Source organism: Onychostruthus taczanowskii, unplaced genomic scaffold (genome assembly GCF_017590055.1).
Source record: "Onychostruthus taczanowskii isolate IOZ18803 unplaced genomic scaffold, ASM1759005v1 scaffold5, whole genome shotgun sequence".
Classification (NCBI taxonomy): Eukaryota; Metazoa; Chordata; class Aves; order Passeriformes; family Passeridae; genus Onychostruthus; species Onychostruthus taczanowskii.
The window spans coordinates 1,781,260-1,808,471 of NW_024502568.1; the positions used below are offsets into that span (position 1 = coordinate 1,781,260).

General features: G+C 43.2%; 1 protein-coding gene across 1 annotated transcript in view; it reads right to left on the reverse strand.

The window, feature by feature from the left end:
• The window catches only part of ARHGAP22 (Rho GTPase activating protein 22), a 108,599-nt gene that overhangs the window by 5,407 nt on the left and 75,980 nt on the right, over positions 1–27,212 (reverse strand). Inside the window, exons 4-7 of the mRNA XM_041415617.1 lie at positions 11,152–11,359; positions 7,377–7,509; positions 2,826–2,899; positions 1,737–1,858 (exon numbers count right to left, since the gene is read on the reverse strand). Coding sequence (XP_041271551.1) covers positions 1,737–1,858; positions 2,826–2,899; positions 7,377–7,509; positions 11,152–11,359 — 537 coding nt within the window. The remainder of the gene's footprint in view (positions 1–1,736; positions 1,859–2,825; positions 2,900–7,376; positions 7,510–11,151; positions 11,360–27,212) is intronic.

The following is a 27,212-nucleotide window of genomic DNA, read 5'->3' on the forward strand; positions in this document are numbered from 1 at the left end:
GAAATGTGCTGCCACTGTCTTCCAGGAGTGCAACAGACCATTATGAACCAGTAGAGAACACCACTTACCAAACCTAATACAAAGCGCTTCCTACTAAAGAGGAAAGGCTTTAGAAGGATGATTAAGGAATTCTATTTTTACGTATTGCCTGAAAGAGAATAAGGCAAACATACTCAGGGTTCAAGGCAAGAGCCTGATTTTATTGATGAATTTTTGACCTAATAACAAGATGTACTTAGCTCACCTACCACTTCTATTTTATGTCTGTGAATGCAGGAAGAAAACTAAATGTCTTGAATATAAGGGCATTCCTAACAAACTTCAGGTATTTCTATTTGAAATGCATGGGTTAAATTTGAAGGGAGACACAATCAGAGTGCTCTTTGTTAAAATCTCATTATCAGTTTATTTAGGAGATTCAAACTACCCTGAAGCTAAAAAAAAAAAAATTAGTCTTTCCACTACTCTGTTACTTTTATCTAACCAACCTCAACTAAATTCTCAACTAAAACAAAACATTGTCAATCCTGTTATGAGTATAATGATTAAGTCTAAAAATCCAGCCTACATATCCCAATTTTTTTTGACAGTTCAGACCTGTGGCAATACAGAATTCCAGGTCAGATCACTGTAGCGTTTTTGCAGGGTGATGAGGAGAGAGCCCAGCACCTGCACGAGTGCACCTACACACAGTACGGGCAGCTCTGCCGTCGGAGGAGCTGCAGAACGAAATGCCCGAGCTGGTCTGAACCCAAAGGCGCTCCCTGTGCCGGCTGAGCAGAGAGCACGCTGCTGGCCAAGGCTGGCAGCGCTCCGGCCCGGCGGCCACTAGGGGAGGTGCCAGCATCGCACACGGGCTGCTCACGCTGTCCCCACCTTCAGCAGCGGCTAACAAGCACTGCTCCCGCACTCCCTGCTCCTCCCCGACTTTCGTGCCTTCTGCACAGCCAGGGGAAGGTGTCAAATTTACCCTTAATAATACGGCCCACATCTCTGTGGTAGGCTTTGAGTCTCTAAACTACTATAATTCATCAGGTCATGCTCTGAAGCTGTCCTGCTGCCTTACAGAGAGTTGCCATGGTGGGAGACACATCTGCACACGACCTGTGAAGAGCTCAAGGCACTGCTGCTGCTAAGGCATGACAACACTGACCTTCTGCGAAGGATTTGCATCACAAAAAATACCATGTCAGCTGTCCCCTACAGCTAGGGAGCAGAAACAGAGCCAAGTTCAGGCATCCTGGGCACAGCATCTCCATCTGTGCCTAATTAATTAATCAATTCTTTTTGCAGGCTTGCCAAAATCCTACAAAACTTTATGCAAAAACCTTGCTAAAACTTGCACCACAGTAGTTGTGTTTCAGCGCCACGTGGGAGAAGAGCTGTATCCCAGCCCTAAGGTCAGCCTGCCTGATTCATATGGAAGCAAATAATTTTAAAGCTTCAGATTTTTTACATCCAAAATTAACTGATTTTCAACTCTTATTTTTGATTTTTGTGAAGTTTTGATCCATACAGTCTACTTAGAAGACAACACTTCTAAGACAGTTCTAGTTGTAGCCACAGTGGCACAGCTGAGCTTTCATTTTAGCAGTAGGTTCAAAAAGAGGGGTTCCCTGATGAAAGGGATGGCTTGACTTGCTCTGACTGTGCAGGAAACTGATACAGCTACCAAGGAATGTATGCCTTTCACTTACAGCTCCAAAATACAGCTGCTGTGCCACAACAGCACCTACCTTCCATCATGGTCACTGGATCCTCCATTTTGGGCCGCAGTATGTTTGGTCCAAATACTGTAGCCAGGTTCTGGACACTCATCTTGTTAATGCTGGAATGAGCCTGAACTTCATCAAGGAACCTTGAAAAACCACCCCAGAAAAATCAAAGGAGGAGGAAATTCATGAGTAAGTCACTTCTCAGACTATGAGCATTCAGTTTTGTCCTGTTTTCATACAACCCTGACACCTGAAATGATTTGAGGAACTACCGTAGCTTAGATATTCAGTGTAATCCCAGATCCCTTCCAGTGTATAAACCAGAGAAGACAGGATGTTTTCTGCCAGAAGTACTCACCTAGCAGTGACCCAACCTACTACTGGGTCTGAAAGGACAGATTTTTGCATTTTTTACATGAATCCTCAATTTACATGGATTGACATTGGGGAATTTTCACTTACAGATATAACAGAAGTAATAAGTCATCTCCTTGTCCAAGAATTAGCAGCCTGTGGAAATAGCTTTGTGGGTTGGCTTGAATCTAACAAAATGCAGATCACAGAACCATAGAATGGTTGGAATTGTAAATAGCCTTCAAAAATCATCTCCTTCCAATACCCAGATAAAGAGGCAGCCCAAACACTGGGAAAATCAGCAGAGATGAAAGGAGACAAGGCTGTGGGGTCCCTGGCAATCCAAGAGGAAGCCACTACTAACCTCACTTCCAAACTAGAGCAAATGCCAGACTGGCTATTCTGACTGCATCTGCTACTCAGCTTGTGTCATAAATCTTCCAAGTGTGCAGTATCTGGAATAAGTGTCTACCTTTAGTGATCTGTAGGTGCTTCTGAAATAAACAATATAGTGTATTAGTATCATTCATGCCTGCTGCCAAGGCTGCAGGTGGCAGCAATTTGCTTGGCTGATCCTCTTGGATAAACCAAAAGCTTCCTTCAGGCAAGCTGCATCCACCTCCACATTTTTTAAAGGAGTTGTAACTTACACTTAAGTGGTTTTTGAATATTCATACTTTCAGAGTATATTATTTGCATATAAGACAGCCTCACAAAACTTAGAGACTTTTCCAAGTGTTAATTAATTTCACTTACTTGCATATGTATTTGAGGAGGTTGTAGTTGGCTTGGGGCAAATTCTTCACCTGTTTAACCAGTTCCTGGGTACCCTGAGGGACAGGAAAAACAAGAAGCAGAGCTATTAATGTAAATGCTGCAAAGCAGACATGACCTTCCTTTAGGACTACAGAGTCCTCTTTTTACAGCCTGAAAAGCCTTTTTCACAAATGCTGAACAACCGATGGTAACCCAAAGGCTTTCCTTTAGAAGAGGTGGTATCCAGTGTTTTGTGCCTTACCAAAAACCCAATGTCCAGAATTCTATCCAGTTCTCCGTGGAAATCCTTCTGTAAACTTTAATGGCTGACATAGAAGTCTTCATTTAGTGAGGCCTGCCAGCCTTTAAAACCTGCCCACTGGCATTGGTATCAGCAGATGTGCCTTTGCCTATGAGTGCAGTATAAATACATTGCAGTAATGCTCAGTTGAGCAGAGGAAGGTTTTTTCTTGAAAAAAGTAAATGAGTCCAATTCAGCTGCCTCCTTTTTAATGACGTACTTCCATTTGCAGCCATTCTGACCTGGACATACTTCCTCACAAAATTTCTGTCTTCTCATTAAAATGTAAGATGACACATCAGCTGAAGGAATGACTTAAACCCCCGAAGCTACCTAAATCATCTAATGAAAACGTCTGACTCAGGAGGTTATTGTCCTGCCACAATCCCAAGTATCATTTGCTTGTTCCTGTCAATGCTGCTGTTGCCCTGGAGCTTTGCTTATTTTTGGAAACAATGAAACCTTTTGTGGAAAAACAGATACCAAAGCTCATTTAAGGAAGAGTGATAGCTGCAAACTAATGATGGAGAAGTTCCAGAAGGAGATGGCTCCAAAAAAGTGCAGCTGAACATTCATTTCAAACACTCCTTGAATTTTTAAGGACTGTTAGGAAGGGAATTCTATTGGCCACTCTTGCAATTCGTTGTATTTCTGTTTTCTCCAGTCCAGACAAGTCAGAAGGAACCATAGAGCAGTGCCTAGTCCTGCCTTCCTCCTTATTACCTTAAATATACAGGTACTTTTTTATTCTGTACATCCCAGCACAAAAAAAATGTTCTCTAATAAAAACCTGAAACTTAAAATTCTTAAAAGCAGTAACCACTTTATAATTCCTTAGCTTAAACACTATGCTTGTTTAATGGTGACAGCAATGGAGACACCATTAAAAGGCCAGTCTCTTCTGAAAATCTCAATCCTCTTTTTTCAACTTCTAAAAAGTTTTCAGCCAAAGACAGCTGCTCCTGATGTGAAGGTTAAGGTCAGTTGTTCAAGTCAATCAACTTTCAAGTGACAAGTTTGAACCAGAACGAGGTGAGCTAACAGACCTAATTCCCTCTTGAATTTTGCTCTGTAACCCAATTTATTTCAAATAGGGAAATCAGGATGGTATTTGGCACTGCGTTTCAAGTGCTCAGAATTAAAATGCCATTGGCTCTGCTGGATGTAAGAGAAAACTTTGGAACAGAAAGTTAGGCAGCTGTGCACAGCAGGAAACATGACCTAAAGGTAAAAGATGCTACTTGAAAGAAAAAAGGGATTTAAGAATTTACAATCCATGCTTTGTCACAAGGAATCTCAGGCACGGTATTACACAGAGACCATCTTTATATTCATTGAAGCACAAACACCTGACAGGTAAAAAAAGTTCTCCTAGAGCAGCTCTGCCAGATCTGTCCTTACCAAGGCCTGACCTACAGAAGGCAGAGGCTCAGCCTAGGAACACCACAGTGACAGCCCAGAGGAAAACACAAACTCGAAACTCCTGTAGTAACAAACAGCACTGATCATTGCCAGTGTCTGCAGCCCAGCTAGCAACAGAAGCACCGTACTGTTATTTATCATGGGATTTTGCAGTAATAACTCTTACCTCCTTGAAAATGCTGCTTTTCAATGAAGGATCCCAAACCCAAGGATTTTGCAATGTGTGTAACAGATCAGCACCAATTCAGAGCTTCTAGTTTGGCTGGAAAACTAGTAACACTTTAAATGTTCATAAAAAAATTCAGATGCCTCTTGAAAAAAAGACTTGAATACCTGTGTTCAATCCACTGAACTGCTGTGTACATCTCTAGTGTACAGGCAGCAGTGAAGGCTAAAATACCACCATGTAAAGGCAGCTCAGACTCAAATGAGTTTTTAGGCTTTTGAAGATCCCTCTTGCTCTAAATTTTTAAACCCTCCTCCCAATCAGTTTGGATCAGAATCAAATCTTTTCTTATGCTCCAGTCCTGCTGAAATACCTGGAGACCTCAGCACCACCCAAGGTCTCTGTTACAGCCCTTTTGCATTCAAACACCAGAGATCAGCTAGGTGCAGAATAAAGATGAAAAGCAATTTGAATAAAAACTTTGGGCAGTACTGGATCTAGGCTAATAATCACCACAATAATTCTTATCCACAGTCCCAGTATAGCAGCATGAGGTCCCACAAATTCATCTGAAAGGCTATTTTGCCATAGGCAATTCTGGTTTTTTGGGTGTGAGGTGAGAGTGGCCATACAAAACAAAAATTACACTGAGTCCAAAACTCTCATTCAAAACTTTCAAGTGAAAAAATTTTAAAAAACCAGTACTTTAAATTAAACCAGTACAATTATATTTGTTTCAAAATACCTTTACAAACCAAAACATTTGATTTTTAAATTCCCTGCTTACCATTACGTGTTAAAAATCATGGTTTCGATGAAACCATGTTTCTGAGCAGGGGGATTTTCCATGTGGGAGGCGAGTCAGGCCCCATAGGCTAGGTATGACTTTGTGCTGCATCCTGCTCCACGTGCTACTGTGCACGTACAGCCTCTCCACCCCTGCTGTGTGCACTCCACCTTCCTTTCTGGAAAGGTAAACAGCCCACGTTCAGGTTCCAGGTTTCCCTGACAAAACCAAAATTGCTCATGTTTACAACAGCACCTTAACAAAACAACTCTGTGCTAAGAGCAGTGCTGTATTTTGTAAGTGCTCATTTTGGCTACCTAGTGCTCCTCATTGCCTTTCTAATCTAAAGAGAATTCTGCCCCACAAGTCATTTGAGTCTGACCTTGCTCATGCAGATGTTGCTTCCCAAACTGCTGCAGCCTGTGCAGACAAAATCAGGCAAACAACATAGCTAATAAGCTGAGCAGTGATGTACAATTATGTTTGCCCAATTTGGCAGTGTCTCTATTCTTGTGCAATAGTGCTTAATGGATCCAAAACTTCCCAGTCTGCACATCTTACGACCAAAATCAAACCAGCTCCACTGCCTTTGAAATGCTGCAGTTTCTTGTGAAATAACCGCTGTGGGGTCTGTAACACAGCACCCTGCAGAGGTGCCTGAGTTCACTAAGGATAAGGCAGAAAATGAGCAAGTTTTGGAGGGAGTAGACACACACCTCTACCTACTAAATTACAACACTAGTGCACTGGCACCCTGATGCGGCTGTGTCCAGAATGCAAGTACACATCCATGTGTGGTAACATGCTGTGTCATGCATGCACAGAAATTTGCTTTCTTGCAGCTGACTGGAGGTTACATTATTTGAGTGTTATTTGCCTTTTAACCATAAAAAACTTATATTGCCGTCTATGAAACATTTGATGCATGCAGAGAAGCATCTTCCTGTGGGCATCATAAAGGGCAATCTCCACAGAGCCTTCTGGCACTTGAACTGGAAGTGAACCCCAGACACACAGTGAGGAACAGTTTTTACAAATTCCACCAGAGACAAAGACAAGACCACACACAGAAAAGGGACAGAACTGTGGACCACAACTTACAAGCCCTCAGGCCTTTGCTTCTTTAGCAAAGAAAAGAAACAAGTAACAGCCTCTTTAAGTTTCTGTCCCAGAAGGTGGCACCCACATCAGACCACATCTAACGTGCCTTTGCAGTCTGCAATGGGCTAAGGGAGCACCACAATATGGATGAAACAGATCAGCCAAACATATTGTAAACGATCCTGTTCCATGACTGCCACAGACTTGGTAGTTTTTGTGAGCCCTTCCCCTTGCCTGGAAACCAAAGAAGAACATCGTAAGAAGGTTCTGGCAAAGTATTCATAGCTTTCCCCCCCCATTCTAGGATAATATCATAGCCTGCCTTCTCATAGTGCCTTTCCTCTAAGAAATACAAAGACCATTGCACTGATCAATGTCTCATCCACCAAAATCTTTGGGAAGGAGAATATACTGTTCTGATATATAAAATGGAAAACACAGACAAAGGGAGTGACTCCATACAGCTTATTAGTGAGTGAACAGCAAAGCTGGGAAAGGAAGCCAGATTTTCTCCTACCTTGTATCTCTTGCCAATTATGCTACACAAGAGCTTTGCTCTGAAGAGAGAAGCACCAGGCTACAAGACTGTCTTTTTTTTTTTTTAAGCAGCAGCCTGTGATAACAGCACCCCATTCACAGCTTCAGGAAAATTCAGGGAAAGGTTCCCAGGGACTTCATTAATTTAAATCAAGTTTGAAGAGATGAGGAAAAAGCCTGTACTACATTGATTCTTGGGAACATCCTCTCAGGAGGCAGATTAGAAGGATCACTGACCTCTCCCTCATCTTTTGAGAGTAGCTGTCCACAAGAAAGAAAGTCTTCGTATTTGGCAAAGGGGATGACAGGCTCTGGCAGCTCTCGAAGGTAAAGCTTCAGGAGGGACGCCACAGTGTGAACATCTGTGTTGCTGCAATAGAGAAGAGGGAAGGAAATTTAGAAACCCACACTACCTCAAAGCTTGATGTCATTTGTTGGGGGTGCATCAAGGCCCCTCAAGACAAAGTAGGCACATGGAAAGGAAGCTCTTCTGCCAGTCATTGGTACTAGGCAGGAAGGTCTGCCTGGGACAAGGGAAATCTCCCCTCTGTCAAGATAGAAATGCACCTCAGGTAACACAGGCAGTGGAAGGGATATGCCCATGATACTGCTTAAGGTAGAGTGACACTGTGGTTCCTCTGCTAGTGTGCAGCAGGAATGTGAGGAATAGTCTGGACAAGTGCACAGTGATCACACAGCACTGAGAACAGATGCATCCCTGCTCCGTGAAACACAACATCTGAGCCTCTCACTGATCCTTGCTGATACTCTCCCCAGCCAGCACACTCGTACAGCTGATGGGCTGGGCTCCCACGTGCCCTGGTCAATCATTCAGATAAAATGGAGGAAGCTGTATTTCCCCCAGGTCCTCTATTGCCTTTGGGTACGGCTGCCTGGCTGGTGGTATCTGCAATTTCCTTGCCCATCTGTTATGATAGGATATCAACTTTTATTTTCTCTCTCAATCCAGGAACTTCTTTTTCCTCTTCTTTCTTTTTTGCTTTAAAATTGGGGTTGAGGTGTCAGATCCCATGATGAACGCTTTCCAGCTACCCATCTTCTGGTATATTGTGGTATCTCTCCCTCATTCCAATTTTCCTGTGGTACAACACTGTTACTCATTGCAGATGACCTCCTCAAAGGTTTTGACTGTTGGAATTCTAAACAGATTCTGTCACTAGCTCCTCCCTACCCACCCGGTGTCTTGAAAGAATTCCGAGAAAAATATATCAGTGAACATTGGGCAAGAGAGCTTCAAATCCTCTCTTCTCTCCAAAAGCTGAATCTCTTCTATTTAGTATGTTTCTTTTTTGGAACACACAGCTAAAAGAAAACAGGAAAAACTACAACAGGAAACTGTCAGCAGATACCACTCACTCCTAATCCTGCTAATGCTATTCGATTTAACAGCTCCATCATATTTAAGAATATCAGAGTTTCACACAGTGATTTTCTTCAGTTGCTTCTAGTGTTTTACAAATGAGATCGGTACCCTTATTCTTTTTTTTTTCCTTTAATGTGGAGTTTCAGTTATGGATGGTGGATCTGACTGTTACTGAGAAGCAGAGCCCAGAACAGAGCTTCAGGGCTACTGGCTGCAGGAACTGTTTCATCCATGATGCCCTATGAAATACAGCCAGACTTTCACTGCATTAAAGTGCAACAGGAGCAGACTGCTATAGGTGCTTCCAAAACAGCAACACCTGGCCTTCATAAGAACATTGAAAAAGAAAGCCTTTTAAAAATACATATTTTAATTGTCAGTCATCACAAAGGTATGATCCATCATGGGGCAGGCAGGCTATAAACACCTGGGATACCACTGTAGTTACAAAAGGGGTCTAAAAGCACTGACTGCAGCTGGGAAATAAGAAAGGATATTCCTTTCACTGCACCTGAGTTGGAAAGAAGCATAAGGATTTCACACTTCTGCTGCCAAGGTATCCCAGGCCATACAGAGATAAGTTATAGTTACACACAGAGAGAATTATGGTTGCTAGGAGGAGAAGCATTTCATTTATCCAGAGTGGCACTGCCTCTCCCTTACTGCTGTCTGTGACTACAGATGCATAAGACAGACTGTATGGGGACATGGTGGCAAGAGCAAAAGGCAACAACTGGGACACCCACAATTTTCCTCTAGTTGGGGACTCCAGGCTTGCTTCCTTTGATTCTGCACTGAACTCTTCGTTGCTGCATTACACACTGACTACCCAAAGGGCAGGAATTCCTTCCTGGAGGGCCTTGGTTCCTCTCTTAAAGGGGAGACTTAGCACTGATCTATTTAGCCAGTGCAAATACCTGTGGAAATAAAGGTGCTTTCTGCACCTGAGCTGGGGTAAGGCACTGGAAGAGGTTGCTGTGGATGCCTCATCCCTGGAAGTGTTCAAAGCCAGGTTGAATGGGCTCTGAGCAAGTGATCTAGTGGAAGGTATCCCTGCCCATGGCAAGGGGCTTGAAGGAGATGAACTTCAGGATCCCTTCCAATCCAAACCATTGTACAATTGTATTTTGCTTTAAAAACGCTGGGTGGAGGCTTGATTTATCTACATAACAATGAAGTTAGATAAGGCAAATGTAAAACCTGAAATTGAAACTTTCACTCCTAATTAATTCCTTCTGTAGATACTCCTGTTCCACTGTGTAAGCACTGAATTAAGATAATTCTAATTCTGAACTAGAACACCCAGACATTCAGTTGAAAATACAAAGGTTTTGTTTAAGAAAAGATTAACTGAGACAATTTGATGATTTCAAACTTATTTTTTCATGAAAATATTTCTAAATGTTTGACACTTCCATTTAGGGAGCAAATACTGTTTGTGGTTAGGAATCAAAGAAAGGAGGATGGGTGGTCTGGGAAGCTGAGGGAAGGGAAGAATTAGAAGAATGTTCCAAATAAACTCTGAAGATATACTTCCCAAGATGAGACCAAACACTTTTTCTGCCCACGCAGGAGACAGTGCTAGCTCTTCCTGCAGTGGTAGGCAGGGAAGGGAAAGGATTGGCAAGGTTGAGACTGGCTGCAGGTCCAGGGGAAGCAATCCCCCAAGGTTAATGTGTTGGTAATACACCAGACACCAGTGGCATCACCTGGAAAATCTGGGCTAGTGAGTACCAGCAAGAAATGGTGCTAGGCCTCCAAGACAAGATCCCAGATGTGATCACATTTATGGACCTGTGATAGAGATCAGACCAGATCTACATAAGGCCCTTGGATCCAAATATCCCTGAAGTTGAAGTCTCTGTTAGGGCCAAGCCCTGTTTCACAAAGGGACTATTAAGCTTTGCACAATGCTGACCTTCACTCCAGGCAGGATGTACGTATGACAGAGTGGATGAAATGTTTGTTAGAGGGTAAGGACAGCTTTTGGCTGGAAGGCCTTGACAGCATTCATCTCTCTGATCATCTGACTGCCTGAGGGCCAGTGTAGAGACAGCTGAGAGCTGCCCTTCCCTTACTGCCCTTGGATGGAGCGCTCAGAGACAGGGCTGACACTCCTCCCATGGGAACCAATATTAAGCTGAGCATCTACAAAACAGCTGCTGGCATAACATCCAGGTAAAACATGTCAGATGGTGGTGAGTATTCTGAAACCTGGTGACAAAGGAAGAGTCAAGATATTGCTCCAGGCAGATCTGCTGGGAGAATGCAACATCTGAAAGCAGCACATCACCTAGTTCACCTCTGTCACACCCATTTCTGTGACACGATCCCACTAACTGTTCAGTTTGCTGCACCCAAATCTAGCAAAGCTTTTCATTCAACATGTGCTTAAGCTGAAACACTGGGGGAGCCCCACACAGACCAATGAGCTCTGCTCTACCACTGTGAGCTGAATAAAGGCCTCCACACCCACCACCGTGCAGGAGAAAGCTCCCTCAGTGTTTTCAACAGAGAGAATGATGGTGTGGAAAGAGCATGTAAGCTAGGATTGCCAGCGCATGGAGAGTCCTGGCAGATTTTACATGTCACTCATACACCAGCCTGAATTTGGTGATGTCAACTCACCTGTCAAACAGGGGTTTCTCCCCACAGTCAAAAGAATCCTGCAGATCTTTGACAAGGTTGGCTTGTCCAGGCATCCGAAAGAGCCCCTCCTCCGTGAGCCCTCGCTCCCGAATAAAATCCACGCACTGCTCCACCAGCAGCGGGGCCAGGCGCTGGCCATACTTCCTCTCGTGCTGCACCGTGTCCTCCAGGCGCTGCCCAAAGATCCCTGGCAGCAGAGAGCAAGAGAGACATCTGGGGGTCAGCTTAAACTCTTCCTGAGCTCCTGCTTGGGGCACGCAAGGAGGGAAGCTCCCACACGGAGGGGGCAGCCTTTGTGAAGGTCCGGTTTCTAACAGACTCTGACAAATAAAGCTATTTTAAAAAACAAGGATTACATGATGAATATATTTTTTTTCTGCTTAACAATGCTTCAAACTGTCCTCTGCCCTAAGCTAGTTTGTATCTCATACGCAAGGAAGGTGGGTTTAAGGTTATTTTTATCCACAGCTGTGCTGGATTTAGATTAAGTAATTGTACTTTCATTGCATCTTCCATCCCAAGAAGACCAAAACAAAGGCTACATTGACTTTAAGGCACGTCCTTTGCTGCATGCACCCACTGCTTAGGCTGTCACACAGCTGCCCTCCACTAGTTTGCAGCTGGCCAGCCCAACAGGCAGCAACCCCCTAGGAGGGGACTGCTAACACAGCACAGTACAGCTGTCAGCATTAAAACTGGATATTGTGAGAATCTTCCACATCCCAGGAGACTCCTTCTATTTCTTTCCCTTTCATTAAACTTGCCGAATAAAAATTAAAAATGAAAAAAAAAAAACCAAAACAAACCAGCAAAAGTCATTGCCCTTCCTACAAAAAAAAAAAAGTGTGTGCTGTACTTCTTGCATCTTGAAAATATCAGCAGCACCATATTCTGTAAAACCAGACTGGCCTAAGTTAATTCTTTAGTCAGATCTACTGTAAACATATCATTAAGTATGAAGCACTGTCTATTTCTTTGGGGAGCATGGAGTTCCTGGCCAATACCAGCTGAATGCCACTTGTCTGGCATCACAACTTTTGGCAACTTAGAAGGGGCTCAGGCTGTGTAAAGGGGCTCAGAGATCTTAATTCAATCCCTACCACTAGGAGACTGCTCCATCTAAAGGGACTGTCACTGAGTTGAGTTCTGAAACTCTAATTCTAGCACCCTACAATATTTGGTGGAGTAAGGGAAGAGAGTATCCAAGCTAAAAATGTTTTGGCAATAAAAATTCAGGAAGTGAGGGGATTCCAGAATCTACTCCCAGAATTTCAGATTAAACCAGACCAGAGCAGGTAGGAAATTCTATTCAGGGATTTCTCAAAGCTACAAGAAGTCTTCTATAGATATCAAGGACCTTTAGATCATTCATTCAGCACTCAGTTAAACCTGCAGGTCTGAAAAAAAAAAAAAAGCAGCATGCAATATAGGAGTCACACTGTTTCCCACCCAATAGCCAGAAGCTGTGTTTAATACTTGCACATATGTCCTCATACCAGGCCAGGGAATTTGGTTGTTTCTGAAGGCTCCACTTACCTTCCCCCACTAGTGACCAAGTCTTTTTTTTTTTTTTTTTTTTTTTTTTTTAGTGCTATATTCATAAGAGGTTGGTAACTTCTGGTAAGACATTCCCTAACCACCCACCACTGCTCCTCATAGGACACAGCATGTCAAACCATACCTGCTTTCTATATTCAGTCCAAGCCTGCTGAATCCTCAGTGAAACAACCCTCTCATTATCAGGTTCAACTCATTGAACAAAAGTTGCAAGAAGAATCCTGAAGCCAAATTTCCTCTCCCTGCCTATTTGTTACACATCAGAAGAGAGAAACTTTCCTTACACCACAGCCTACACAACTGCATTACAGTATCAAAGCTGGAGGGCTGTGAAAAGTCTCAAAGGAAATTCCCTCATCCTGGCAGGAGAGCATGCCCTGGAGCATGGGAGTGAATTATCTTTATCATTGTATATATTGGGTTTATTGCAGAGTAAAGGTTTTACTAGTTCTTATTTCTAATCTCTTTGAGTTTTCACTGAGTTTGGTGCTTCTGAAGTCAGGTTCTAGGAAAGGGAATCTCTTTCTGCTTTTGCACAGATTGCTTTATAATCCCATCATGTAATCCCTGCTGTCATGATGGGGCATATCTATTTCCTTAAAATGATACATGTTGTCCACTTTTCCAGATGCAAGACATATGAATACAGGGAGGTCAGGATGTTGCACATGTCAGGGCAATAGCAGCCTTCTTTTCTCAAATCCCTACTTGCTGAATCTGTTTCCTAATGGGTCTGTCTAGAGAAAACTCCGGAAAAGAGGTAAATGCTCTGCATTCCCCAGGCATAAAGCACATGTACAATGTTCTATAAGCTCATGTTCTGATGTTCTACACTGAACTCAGATCAAGGACAAAGGCAGTGTCAGACACACACATAAGCAAGCACAAGCAGAACAAGTGCATGCATAATCTCCACTGAAGAGAATCTGCTTTTCCCCAGCCTTGACTGGTCTGTGATCAGCAACATCTCTAATACATTTCAGGCAACATCAGTCCTTGCCTTCACAGTCAACTTGGATCACAACAGCAACAGCTTTTCTGTAGGTGCAATCTACAGTGAGTGACTTCTGGAGACAAGAGGACTACAGTCAAAGAGAGACCACTGACACAGAGATTAAGGAATGTGATGCTAAGGCAACAGAGATAGAAGGGTGATCTCCTTTGAGACTCAGATGGAGCAGCAGACGGACCCTTCACAAACACAGCATCACCATCGCTGTGGGTTTCTCCTGCACAACCAGATGCTGGGGATTCCGTCTTTCCTCCTCACACAAAATCAGTAACGCTTTTCTCCTTGATGTAAACTTTGGAGGAAATAAAGGCATTTAAATATTCTTATGCTGCAGTATTCTTCACCTCCCTTCAGACCATTACAAATAAGTAACAAGAAAAACCAGGCACGAAACAAACATGACCAAGGAACAAGATGATCACAGGACGAGTGAAAGGAGGTGGCACACGCATGGGTTTCTTCTTGTGTGACAGTGTCTGCTGAAGGGCTGTGCTAGTGAGATCACACAGTCTGTACAGGTAATTTTTGGTGGGAAGAGGACTCAGGTCATTGCTGGGATGAAAGACTTCTTGCAGCCCAGCTCTCTCAGCTGCCTCCCACTCAGGTCTGGCAGTCCCACACTGACCCAGTTCCAGTTGCAGATCTATGCCTTTCCTTCTCCCTTGAAACTGAACCCTAATTTTCCAGGGAAGCATTAGAATGGATCACCAAACATTGCTCAGAAAAAAATATTTCACACAAGATTAAGTATTTTGCTAACTGTGATTTTCCCTTTGTTACATTTTTCAGTTACACTGCAGCTCCATGGTTTTTCTTTCTCTCTATCCTACTTTTTTTTTTTTTTTTTTTTGCTGAGCCATAGGCAAGGGCCACCAGAGATGCTGCTCAGAAGAAAGACTGCACCCAGGCTGAATCTTTTGGCAGTAAGAGCATTATGGTTGGTGTTAAGAGAGAAAAAGCACAAGAGTTGCAGTTATTGGGACTGAAAAGTTGGCCTTCGAGAAATTGCTCATCTGTGCAGGGGCTGCAGAACTTGTCTGTAGCTTAGAAAAGAAAAATAATGTAAAGAGCATAAAAAGAGCAATCTAAGAGCTACTTATGGAATGGGGCTGGAAAGGTTCTGTCAAAGGGAAGCTTGAGATGCTGAGAGCTCCAGGCTTGCAGTCTGGGCATCTGCTTGATGAAGTTTGGGAGAATTATCACTTGGACTCTCTCAGTCACACTGGCAACAGACTTAGCAGATGTGCCTACTTCAGTCTCCCAGAGCCATACAGGGCAAACTGAGGAACTGGGGTTCTGTGCCTCTGTGTCATTCATCTAATTTCTGTCAGGTCCCAGACCTTGTAAAAGTGATCTAGTTAAATGTGCCTGAAACTCCCAGCACATGACAACATCTCCAGTTTAGACAGGGGCTGCCCTGCCTTGCAAGGAGGAGCAGTGTGGAGCCAGTCACATACAGCCTCATCTGCCGGCTCCTCAAGGCACAGGCCTGTTTTTAATCACTGGGCCCTGCAGCTCAGACTGAACTTGGCAGCGCTTCACTCCATTTGATGATCCCGCTGGAAGACATTAAAGTCTTTTTCTTCATTCTAAAGAAGGGGAACCAGTGCCATCCAGTCACACTCCAGACAGTGTTAAGCTGGAAATAAAGCCAAAAGTTTACTAGCAACCTATGGGTTAACTTTCCTTGTCATACCCTTATCTATAGCTAGGCCCTTTTGTTTGATTTCAAAGCAGAAAAAAAAACTCCAGCATGCCTGGAACCACATCCTTAATCTCAAAAAGATTCAAGAGATACTAAAAAAATGAGCTAGCAGAGCTACAGAATTTCTTTCCTCTACTCCAACAAGCTGCCTCTGTTTTTTAAAGATTTAGGTGACTCTTTGTGGAAAAAGCAAGCCAGGAATGATGTACTGACTAAGACACAGACAGGCTCTCTGTCCTGGCCTGAACAGCTCACCCACCAGCTCCAGGCATACAAAGCCTATACATTCAGCTATGCTGTCCAGACATGCAGTGGGCAGGAAAATATATGCTCTTTGCTACATTTTTCCTCATCATAGGCTCTGAGTTCAACCAAAATAAACTAAAGACAGAGATAAAGTCAGTTTTTGAGTAGATTTTCTTCATACGGAGGACTAAGGACTCCGCATCTGCTTAAAGTGTGAAAAGTCCAGGCACACCTACGTCAGCTGCATGTGCAGCTTATTCCACACACGTTAAAAGATGTGTGGGAAGATAATCAGCCTTACACCTGGATGCTGCTCGACAACAGCACAGACACCCGCGCACGCATGTGGTGCCTCACAGACAGGCAGTTTATGGATATAAAGATTGTGTACGTGCTCACCTGCACAGGTAAGTGCCTGCTTTTACCTTCCCACTTTCATGCTTAAGTTCCCATTTATCTGTCCCTCTCACACATGAAAGCAACTGAGAAAAAATCACGGGCAGACATTCAGAAATGCGTGTGTTTCCACAGCACAAAACACACACAAATCTTTAACTTGCTTCCCCTCCCCTAGCCCACCCAAGCACAGACTACGTGAATTACTGCAGCAGCAACAGAAAAAGGAGTTTCATGGTAGGAGCCATATGTACCTAAAAAAAGATAGTCCTCAACAACTAAACAATTCAACCAGCAAAAGAATGCACGAATAGGGGGGAAAGAATGGAAGCAAAAGACGATTAGGAATCAAGAAAAACTGACAACATAACTTTTCCATAGTCACACAGATGGGTTCATGGTACAACTTGGTGTCTTCTGACCCCATTCCCAGAAAGAGCAGTGTCCATACACTAGAAGCTGATTGCTCTCATTCATACATATCCATTTAAATATTCTGTACATATGAAAAAGAAACACCTCTCCCCAGAACTATCTTCACATGATAGCTTGGTATCCAGTAGTATTTTTGGCCACAGACTGTGTCTTTCCCACTCCTTCCCCCTTTGCAGAGTCAGCTCCTATTTTAGATTCTTAGCCTCTGTCTCAGGCTACACTTAAATATCTGGTTTTTCTCTAGCAAAAGAAAACCATAACAAATCTAAACTCTGGAAAATCATCTCCTACCTCTCGTTCTTGTGCAGCACTCCGCTACATGACAGGCGCTGAGCTTCAAGCAGAAACCAGGCAGTGTCAGACAGCAGGAGCGGCAGAGAAAGAAAGTCCTGACTTCAGGCATCAGACACATTCTGAGTCCCAGCACTGGCAGCTTTCCATTCACCCAGCGCTACAGAGCACAGAGCAGCCGATCTGCCCTGGGAGATAATCTCGGCAGCACATCTGGTCTTAGCTCCACAACTCGGCATTAATTATGACTTGAGCAGAAAGCATTTGAAACATCCAATGAGATGCAGAGCTCCCTGGCTCGCTCCGCACTGGGAAGGAGAGAGGAGAAAGACAGGCAGGTAGGGTCTTGCCCACCCTCGAAGAAGCCGCCAACGTAAACAGCAGCTAAGTACGGGTCACAAGTTTTAACAAAGGCATCCCCCATCGGCTCTGTAATATATTCATGCTCTAATTGCTTGTCAGATCTATTCTAGATAGCTGGAAAAGCTGAGCAACAGTTGCTGTCTGCATGCCACACTTTGGATCCTTCCTGATACAGGCAATATTACTGTGCTGCAGGCAAACTGGTGCCCTGGTCTGGCCTCCCATCTGCTTTCAAAGCAACAGAAACAGAAACCTAGTTTTGGAGGGGAACATTTCCCCACAGTAGCCTCAGCATGCTCTGAGAGTTCCAGCTCTGGGACATGCTGGAAAGTCTAATAAAGCTTAGGAAAAGCTACACTCCTTGACCTGCACAGGTTTTTTGGTGCTTGCTGCCTCTGCTTTAGCTCTTTACAGAGAAGTTGCCTGAATTAATAGCTCAGCTGAATAACTGGTAGAGGAAGGGACCACAACTCCCAGCATGTGAACAAATACCCAGACACTTTACTTGCAGGAAAACACTCACCCCCCCTCAGCTCTCGCTCTCAGGGCAAGGAGCCTGTCATTAACAAAAACGCTTACCATGCAATGCCCTGTGCAGTTATACAGAGGTCAGGCTGCCACTCCATTCACAAAATGCACTCATGTGACTGCAGATCTACAGCAGTCACCACACAAAAACCTTGCACCAGGCTTCTGAGCAATTTTATCACTATTAGATAAGTTTTCTCCCTCTGCAGGAAATAAAAAATCCAACAAAAAACCTCCATCTGTGGCTGCTCATCAGCTTCAGCTGTTAAAACATCTGTGGTCACTACATAGAGCACATTCACCTGAACTTAGTGGCCCACCCCTTGCCCACTCCTGAAAAAAAGATTGCTTCTCACCATAAATTAAGGCAGTACCAGGATCAAAATCTTCAGTTCTTGAACATGGTGTGATTCCTAGAGCTGTCATGTGCAGGGCCAGAAGCTGGGACTTTGATGATCCTACTGAATCCCTTCCAACTCAAAATATTCTATGACTGCCAAGATAGTAAGGTACTCCTTAGCTATTTAAGATATACCCTGAATAGCATGGTACTGCACAGCTAGACACCAGAAGCCCAGTCAATACACCAGACACTATTTAAAGCACACTAAAGAATATTTAGAAAGTGATGGAAATCCTTAAACCCAAGGTACAAATGAGGTCCTCAGTATTCTTCACCCTCTTATTATCCTCTCTTCCCTTGTGGTGAACACAGCAGGCTGCAGGTTAGAGAGAGCCTGCCCACAGTGCTAACTGGTGAGCAGGACAAATCTGCTTCTAAATGGCTGGGATGCCACCAGAATTTTTGGCACTATTTCCTGGAATAACACCTCAAATTGTGCCACATCTGCTAATAACATTATTGTGCCTAGGACTCAGTGTTTGCGATGGGAGCACAGGAGATAGCAAATGCAGACTTTTGTTCTTCCATTCACATCTCCATTTCTGTTTTCCATCTCTCAAAACACAGGAACAAGGAGATATCCAATGAAATAGAAAGTCATGCTGTTTAACGTGGATATTGTTATATCCAAAGTATAATTAATCTGTGAAATTCACAGTCTCTCTGTGGCCAAGGACACAGCATGACTAAAGCACGATAAAGAACTTACAATGCTATGAGATGATGAAGCTGATGCAAACTCTTCACCAGAGAGCTGTGCTTGCTCTTTGGAGAGAGAAAAAATCTGGAGCACATGCTCTCTCACATAAGCATCAGAAGTGAAGCAGAAAATGGCAGCTGCTTCAGTGTTGTTCCCTGCACAAGGTAACTCTGCAGTTATAGGCATCCTGTGACAGCAACACTGTGCTACACACTCCACAGGTAGCACCTGTGGGTTAAAATATGGGGTTAAAATTCATGACTTAGACTATGGGATATGATGAGACTGGAATAAAAATCACTTTTTTATATATATACACATAATTTTTCTTCTGTGTTTTGAATTTTCATGTCACACTTGGATCCTGCTGTCTCTGTTAACCACATTTGTCAAAAATGAAATCCAAGGTTCACACATAATCACTGGACTGCAGGGGCTGCAGGCTCCAGAAGTACACTTGATACTGCAATTGTAGCAATATAGTCCAAAGAATTTGCCACATTGCATATATCATCAAAACTTCCACCTGGAGTTCTCCCTATACACATGTGCCAAGGAGAGAATGGATAATGGAGACTGAACTCCCTCTTCCCCCACTGGTATGAAGTTCTTTAACTGTAGAAGAGTTTATCAGCTCTCATTTTCTAATAAACAACTTAGGTTTATAAAATTGTTCAGACATTACATCTCCCATGAACTTGCCGAAGGGGAGCTGGAGATATTTTCTTTCCCAGTGTCACTGCAGGGACAGAGCCCCAGCAGTGCTCTCCTGAGCTAGCACTGCTGCAGTTATTCTGCTGCAGGTACCAGAACAGAAGAAAGCATCCTGCCTTCACACATCACTACAAGCCTCGAGACTGGTTGCAAAGCTCACTGCAACTCACACAACTTCTGAAAATCCAGGCATGTTTCAGGCTTGGCATCTAACTCAGGTGAAATTCTATCTTCGGTCTGGTTGCAACAGACAGGAGTGGTGAACCTGCATGAACTCAGAGTATTTCTCCTCATCTCTGACTGTGAGCAAACTTGGCTTGCACAGCTCTAGCGGGTGCCCATGGGGTGTGTGTATTTTTAGATGCTGGCTTAGAGGATTAGCTAATATACAGGTACACTCAAGCAGATCTGAGGGAACTCAAATCTAGGAAATTGCTCTATTTGTACAGAAAGGGCCTAGTATCAAAGTTAGAGCCATAGGTGAAGTTCCCTATTTTACAAGAAGGCTGAACCTTGTACAGACTCATTTTTTAACCCAGGTAAACCTGGGCACTTAAACATCTTTTATCTGCTGAAAGCTGGCAGAACTGGTTAGAGGCGATCAGTCACAGAGCTGAACCTGGCAGGAAAAACTTCAGCATTAATGTCTTCTGTCCCATTTCCTCCCTGTCCAAGCACTTTGGTCAGATCCTTCCATGACCAAAATTACATCCACACACCCCTCACCAGCTCTGTGCTGGGGTCTCAACCCTTACTGGGGAAATTAAATCTTTTGAGGGTAAACAGGCTTCTGTTTACTGTCTGATAAAACAGCTCACTCTGGGTTAAAGATTTGCAAATAGCTATGCTCACCTTTCCACCACAATAGATTCTTCTTAACCTGTGTGATGTCTTCCCATCTCTCTAACATATGCCAGGCAAGGAACTGACTAAGCAGCACTGTAAATTAGCCAGTGATGGACTGACGAGTTTATGCTCCAAACTGAGATTGTGACTGTATTCACAGAGAAAAGCAGACCTAAACATTACTTAACCACAGCATTCTGAATCCAGACCCAACCTCCTGTGTTTATTGCTCTATTTCTCTCTAAAGAAAGGCAAGAGCATTTAGAGAACAAAACAGCAAGAGCAGCAAAAAATGCCTTTTAGCAATCAGTGATCTGGACCAATGTGCCCTGGACAACTTCTTTCTCCCCACATCCTAAGATCATATTTTACAGAATTTTTTACTCATTGACTCTCATATATGTTTCTCTATGTTTAAAGGACAGCTTCCATATGACTGTCTGAAGCTATGTCTGTAGAAAGCACTCGATCAGCAGGTCACCTTTTTCAAGTGGTGCTGCTTGTTGATGCCACCACTGCACAGAAAAAGCTTTACAAAACTTCTGGGTGTTGGTAAGTAAAAAATAGTTATGCCATAGTGTAATTGCTGCTACCAGTGTCTTATCAGTGGAAATGGGTTCCAGCTGTGCATTCAAATGAAAGGATCACGGAGTCTGAAACCTCTAGTATGGAATACAATTACTCACCTGGATTTCTGGTCATCCTGGAACCTGGTAGGGACTGTGAGCCAGGCTCACAGCCAACATTTAGCACATTAGGCACTTTTATCCATTCAGAAAGCCAGACAAGCCTATGTCCTGAAGCTTTTCCATGTTCCAAGCCTTCCCTTATCCCAGGGTTGATAACCTAAGCACAGTCATTCATTGAGATGCAGACAGGATGAACACCGAACACATGGATGTTTATCCAAATCAAACTTCACCATAAATACCTCAGTCAGTCTCTATTCTCTATTCTCAGTCTTCAATTCAACTGTAAAACTCACTACCAGGTCAATTGTATATGGTTTCATTTGTTGCATCCTCAAACTCAATCAATGATGAAACTCTGTTACCTAATTCCCATATATTTAGCTTTATCCTCCACCGTCTAGCTAAAATCCTCACCAGCTTACAGTTTCACCACCCAAGCAATAAGCTCACTGTCTAAGTTCCAGCAACAGCTGAACCTGATAAGCTGTGCTTGGGAAAGGGGCAGCATTTAGCTACTACTTGTAAAGTAGGTGAAACACTTCAGTAAATTTGCAAGCCTTTAAAGAACATTTCTAGAATTGGTAAAGAGCTGAATGTTTCCTTCTCTAACCTGCAACTGAGAAGACATGAAGGGCAAATTGCAAGTTCAGTTACATGATTATGAATTCAAAGAAAAAAGGAGCAACAGTGGATGGAAGAGGGGTAAAATTAGAAAGAAAATAGGAAAAGAGAGACAGGGTGAATTTATTTCTTCTCAACTCATAAATGGTTAAAATTGCAAATTGCAAGGAGCCACTTACCATTCCCTTTCATTCAGTAATCACATATTCTCATAACATTCATCAAAGGACTAATACACAGAAATTAAAATACTTGCCTGCAAGCTGAGAAACACCACAGGAACACGTTTGTCCCATCAATACACTGCCAGGATGTGCAGTGAGAACCACCAGTGTTTTAAAGACTGTCAGATCTCAAATGTCAAACATGATTACAGGAACAGTCTCACTGAGAAGCCACCAGTGTAGGGGGTGGTACTGGTCAGACTTTGTGCTACAGGCAGTAGCCACCACCAATATAACAAATGCACAGCCCCTGTCAACTCTCCATGGCACATTGTAGCTGAAGGGAAGAGGAAAGCAAACACAAGCCCCATCACATTTTATCTAAAGCTGAAAAATGGGCACATCAACCTAGTGACTACCTCCAGAAATCTTTATTTGACTGCAGAAATAGACTTATTTTCTATGAACACATCTAATTTTATTTCTAGTCCATTCATCCTTTTTATTTCTGCATCTTGTAACAATGATTTTCACAATTCAGTTGTTCACTGCATGAAACACAGTTTTTTCTTGGTGTAAACCTCATGACTGTGCAACTGTTCAAATTCCTCTTAGATGTGTCATTTTATCCATCAGACCCTCCTGCAATCTTCTCTCTTCCCTGGTCCTGTTCAAAGTAATTTTTTTTTTTTTTTTTTTTTTTGACAAAAGGGTTTCAGATAGATTTTACACCTTAATTGCTTGTACCACCTCTGGAATAGATGACCATTTTGGGGCATAGCTTGTATTAAAAATTCTACCCTGAGCTCAAAGAACCTTTTCTAGCACAAGTTTCATTCAAATGAAAACACACCCATATGATTTCATTTTATCAAGTCAGTATCTTCCAACCAAAAGAAGTTCCATAAGCAAATTCCATTAAAAGCTTCACCCTGCTCACTTGCAAATACAAAAGGCATGACTTCTGTTTGTAGTTTTTCCTCTATCTGCTGTGTGGTTGAACAGAGGCACTGAGAAGCTGCCTGCCATTCCCCAGCTTGGGGTTCCTGCTTTTTGGTGCCCCAGACTGTCCACAGTAACAGATAAAGGACTAGAAATTCCTTCACCTGTTGCCAAACTGCATCATCCCTCAGAAGCCACTGGAGCAAAGCTGGCTGCTGCAACCAGCTGGGGGACTTTCCCCCTGAGGAGCTGTGATACAGCACTCCAAGAAGACCAATTTCTGCTCTGGGATGACCAAGCTACTGCACAGTCTCCACGCAGAGCCCACACCAGCACTGTCTTGAGCCAGCAGCTTTAGAGGTGAAACACAGGCAAGGAGCAGGGGAGAAGGATCTGACTTCTAAAAGTAAGATCTTTAAAAGTCAGTAAGGAACACCTTGACATGCTTTAGTTTTGATTCTAGATTTAGACCCTTCCATCAAATATTTCTACATATACACCATCCTTGATAAGAACCACTCTGACCCTTCTCTTCTTCAGGCTAAACAATCCAAGTCTTCTCAGCTTCTCTTAGCATTTCCTTGCACAATTGTTTAATCATTTTAGTGGCCTTTCACTTGACTCACTCCAGTAATCTCATGGCCTTCTTGTCCCAGGCAGACCAGAAATGGACAAAGAACAAAAGATGTTGAATTGCTAGTGTTAAGGTGAAGGCTCACCTCCCTGAACTTGCTGGCAGTGCTCTTCCTAAAGCAGCCCAGGAATTTGCTGGCCACAAGGGTGCATTGCTGGCTCATGTTCAATTTGTTCAAGAGCATCCCAGTTCTTCTCTGCAAAGATGCTTTCCAGTCAGTCAGCTCCCCATATGTGCTGCTGCCTACGTTCATCATCTGCAGGTGCAGGACTTTGTGTTACTCTCTGTTGAACTTCATCAGATTCCTGTTCACTCCTTCCTTCAGCCTGTTGGGACCCCTCTGAATGACGACACAATCATCTGATGCACCAATCAGTCCTCCCAATATCATCTGCAAGCTTGCTGAGGGTGTACTCTGTCCCATTATCCAGGTCATTCACAAACAGTCCTGGGCCCAGCACTACCTTTCACATCCCTTTCCAAATTCAACTCCAGATTGCTTTAGCCTTCCTAAGTACACTCCTGCACACTCAGGAATTTCTCTGTATTCCTCCTCTAAGGTAATCTGTCCCTGCTTCCACTTCTATGCTTCCTTTTTAGCTAATGTGCTTTGTCACAAGCATCTTGTTTAACCATGCAAATCTCTGCCAACTTTGCTTGGTTTCCTGCACAAGGAAGAGGATTCTTAAGATTGAAGGAAGTAACCCTTGAAAATCCACAAGATCTCCTGGCTCCCTCTTCTCTTCAGGGTCATACCCCATGGCATTCTTCCAAACATATCCCTATAGTCAAGGCCCATGGGTGGAATCTTCCTGTGAGCCTTGCCGAATGATGCCATCAGAGTGGTTCTTCTACAGACAGTCATTGTCACCTCAGGCAAGTCATCTGATTGCTCAGTATTTCAGATCCCTCCTTAACAAAAAATGAGGACAACTGTGTTTCCCTACCTCAAGGCTGTAACATGATGGTAAAATATGCTGGTCATAAAGCAGTAACAGAAGCCCCAGATATATCTGACAGAGCTACATTAGAAAGAAAGGAACTTAATCAGGTCTCAGAAACAGATCTTAAAACATTCTCTGTTGTAAACAGTTCTGGCAGCAAGATCCACTCCCAGCTTACTTTCGTTACTGTACCTTAGTTTCCATATCTACCATTTGTGTACCATTTGTGACACTTTTGCCTGGGGGCAAGTCTAACCCAGCACCTCCTCACATCTGAGCTGACTCAGGCATCCCCTAGTCCTGGGCAGATACCTGACCTCATAACCCCCATCCTCCTTCTCTTCCTCTTCCCCTGGCTGGGCCCATCTCCCAGCATTAGACAGCAGCAGGAGCAAACACTGATAAGCTGCATCAGGCGCCAGCTATCTCGGTGCAGAGATAACAGCAGGTATCAGGCACAACAAACACCCAGTGACACTCCCCACACACCTGGGGGAGCCTGCCCAAGGGAAGCCCACCCTGACACCTCCTGAAGGGGCTCCTCCTGACCCAGTCAGGAATCCTACTTGAGGCTGTCACTCTGCAGGATCCTGCAAACAAGGGAGTAGAAATCACCTCTCTGTCTTCAGACTGGGCAAATAGCAGAAGCCAATTCCCTCCTCCTCTCCATTATCTCTTCAGTAGTATTTTAGCACCTTAAATTCACTGACATGGCTCTAGGTTTATGCTGCTTTGACTGGAAAATTCCCATCTCATAGGTGGAAAAATTAAAACTCAAGACTCCCAAAACCTAATGCTGTATCCTAGCTCCTAAACAGTTTGGCATTCTGGTGGACATGTATTTAATATCATTATCTGACCCTTCAAAACAGTCGTGCTTGCTCTCATGCAGATGTTATCCCAAAGATATTTACTCATTTAAAGCAGGATCCCTAATTAGCCCTATGCAGGGTTAATCTCCCATTACCCATTAGGACATTGAGCCAGGAATTAAATTACACCTCAGACACCTTGTCCCACATCTTTCAGCTCTCCCCTAATACAAGACAATTTCACAGGGCCCTGGCTCCCAAAAAACCCCAAACTTTGCTGGCAGAAGAATAAGAATCCACACACCATGGTTTATCTATATGGGAAAGGGTCTGGAATTAATGACAGTAGAACAGCTTCTTCAGTGGACATTTCTTCAGGCCCCACCAGTTTTACAGTGACTATTCCTCCTGAACAGAAAAACTATTCATGAAGCTCTGGCAACACAATTATTTTGTCACAGGGTAAAGTTCTTCATGTTTGCCTAAGGCGAAACACATCCCTTCCAACTGCTTCACCTCCCCTCCATTACAAGTAACTGATGAAAGCTTGGGATGAAGAGGAGGAGAAATTAGGACAAAGTAATGGAGAAAGAAAGGGGCTGAGACATGCATTTCTGGCAGAGAAGCAAGGAACTGCTCATGGCAAGACAGAATATGTAAACAGAAGAAAACAAACACAAACATAAATCAAGATTAACACAGAATGATTCTGTCCCCATGCTGTGCTGGTTTTGTGCTGAGCTGTGAGAGAATTATGCCACCTGGCATCCAACTCAGGCACCAAAAAGTTTAGGTTTTGGTCTCTTAGCCAGAAATTCAGTCCTAGACAAACTCTGTTTTACAGCTGATGTAAGACAGAAATGAGGAAGGCACACAGAAAGGAACTTTGCAGTTGCTGTACCTCCCCAAATTAGAAGTACAGTCCCACCACACTTGTACAGACCAAGACCTTCTCTCTCCCCCCAGCTACATCAAAAACTTCCAATCCAGCTTGGGAGAGCAAGGTCACTCTCACCCAAGCCTATGGCCACAAACCCTTTGATTTAGCACTGTGGCACTGCTCCATGCACTTCACATTAATGAGCAGGTACTGAACAGTGCGACTGTAGGACACAGAGGGACTCTCCAGATAAGCTTTTAGTGGTACGAGCATGGAGCAAGATTTGTCACAGAGTTATGAAGGATCATAGAAAACAGTTTCAATCACCCTCTCTAAGAATGTGCTCCTAAAACTCACTGTCATCAAGTCACTGTGACAAACATTTTTTTTTAAGACAATCAAAATGCATGGAGTACTCTCAAATCTCAGTTTACAAAATCTCCTGCTCTAAATGAGATGTACTAGACTCAAGAATTCAGGAGTCTGAAACTCAAGGAAACTAGTTAGAGATTATTTTCCCTATAAACAAGACAGTTCTTCTTCAAAAGACTTAGGAACTTTATGATTTTATTTTAAGGCCACATTTGAAGCGTATTTCAAAGAATACATTCCATATGGCTTTTAAACCTGACTGTGTCTTCTATCAGTAATTTGTGAACCTCAGCTGCTTTGGGGAGTTTTCTGTTTTATTTTAAGAAGCCTTTGCTGTTCACCTTTAAGCACAGTTCATATGCTCTCATCAACATAAGAAGGTACCCTCAACCCTTTTTTATTTATGTTTCTTCAATACATCAGCAAAGATTAAAGTGTGGTTAAGCCACTCCTTTTATCTTGGCATAATTCATTTTTACACCATATCAACCTTCTCCAGGGCTGGGTATTTGCATATTAATAATAAAGCCTGCTTTTTAACTCCTCCCTTTAGCTTAATATATTGAAAAGCGTTGATAGATAAGGCTTGGCTCTCAAATTAGTGGTGGTGGCAAAGCAGAGTTCAAATTATTCCATTAAAACAGAGACATCTATGTTTATTGTCCTCCCACATTTGAGTTAAGCTGCAATTTCACTCAGAGAAACTGTCCTGCTCTGATTATGATGGAGAAGGTGTAAGTTTGATCATTTTCCCAAACTGGCTAAAAAAATATTTGGGAACAA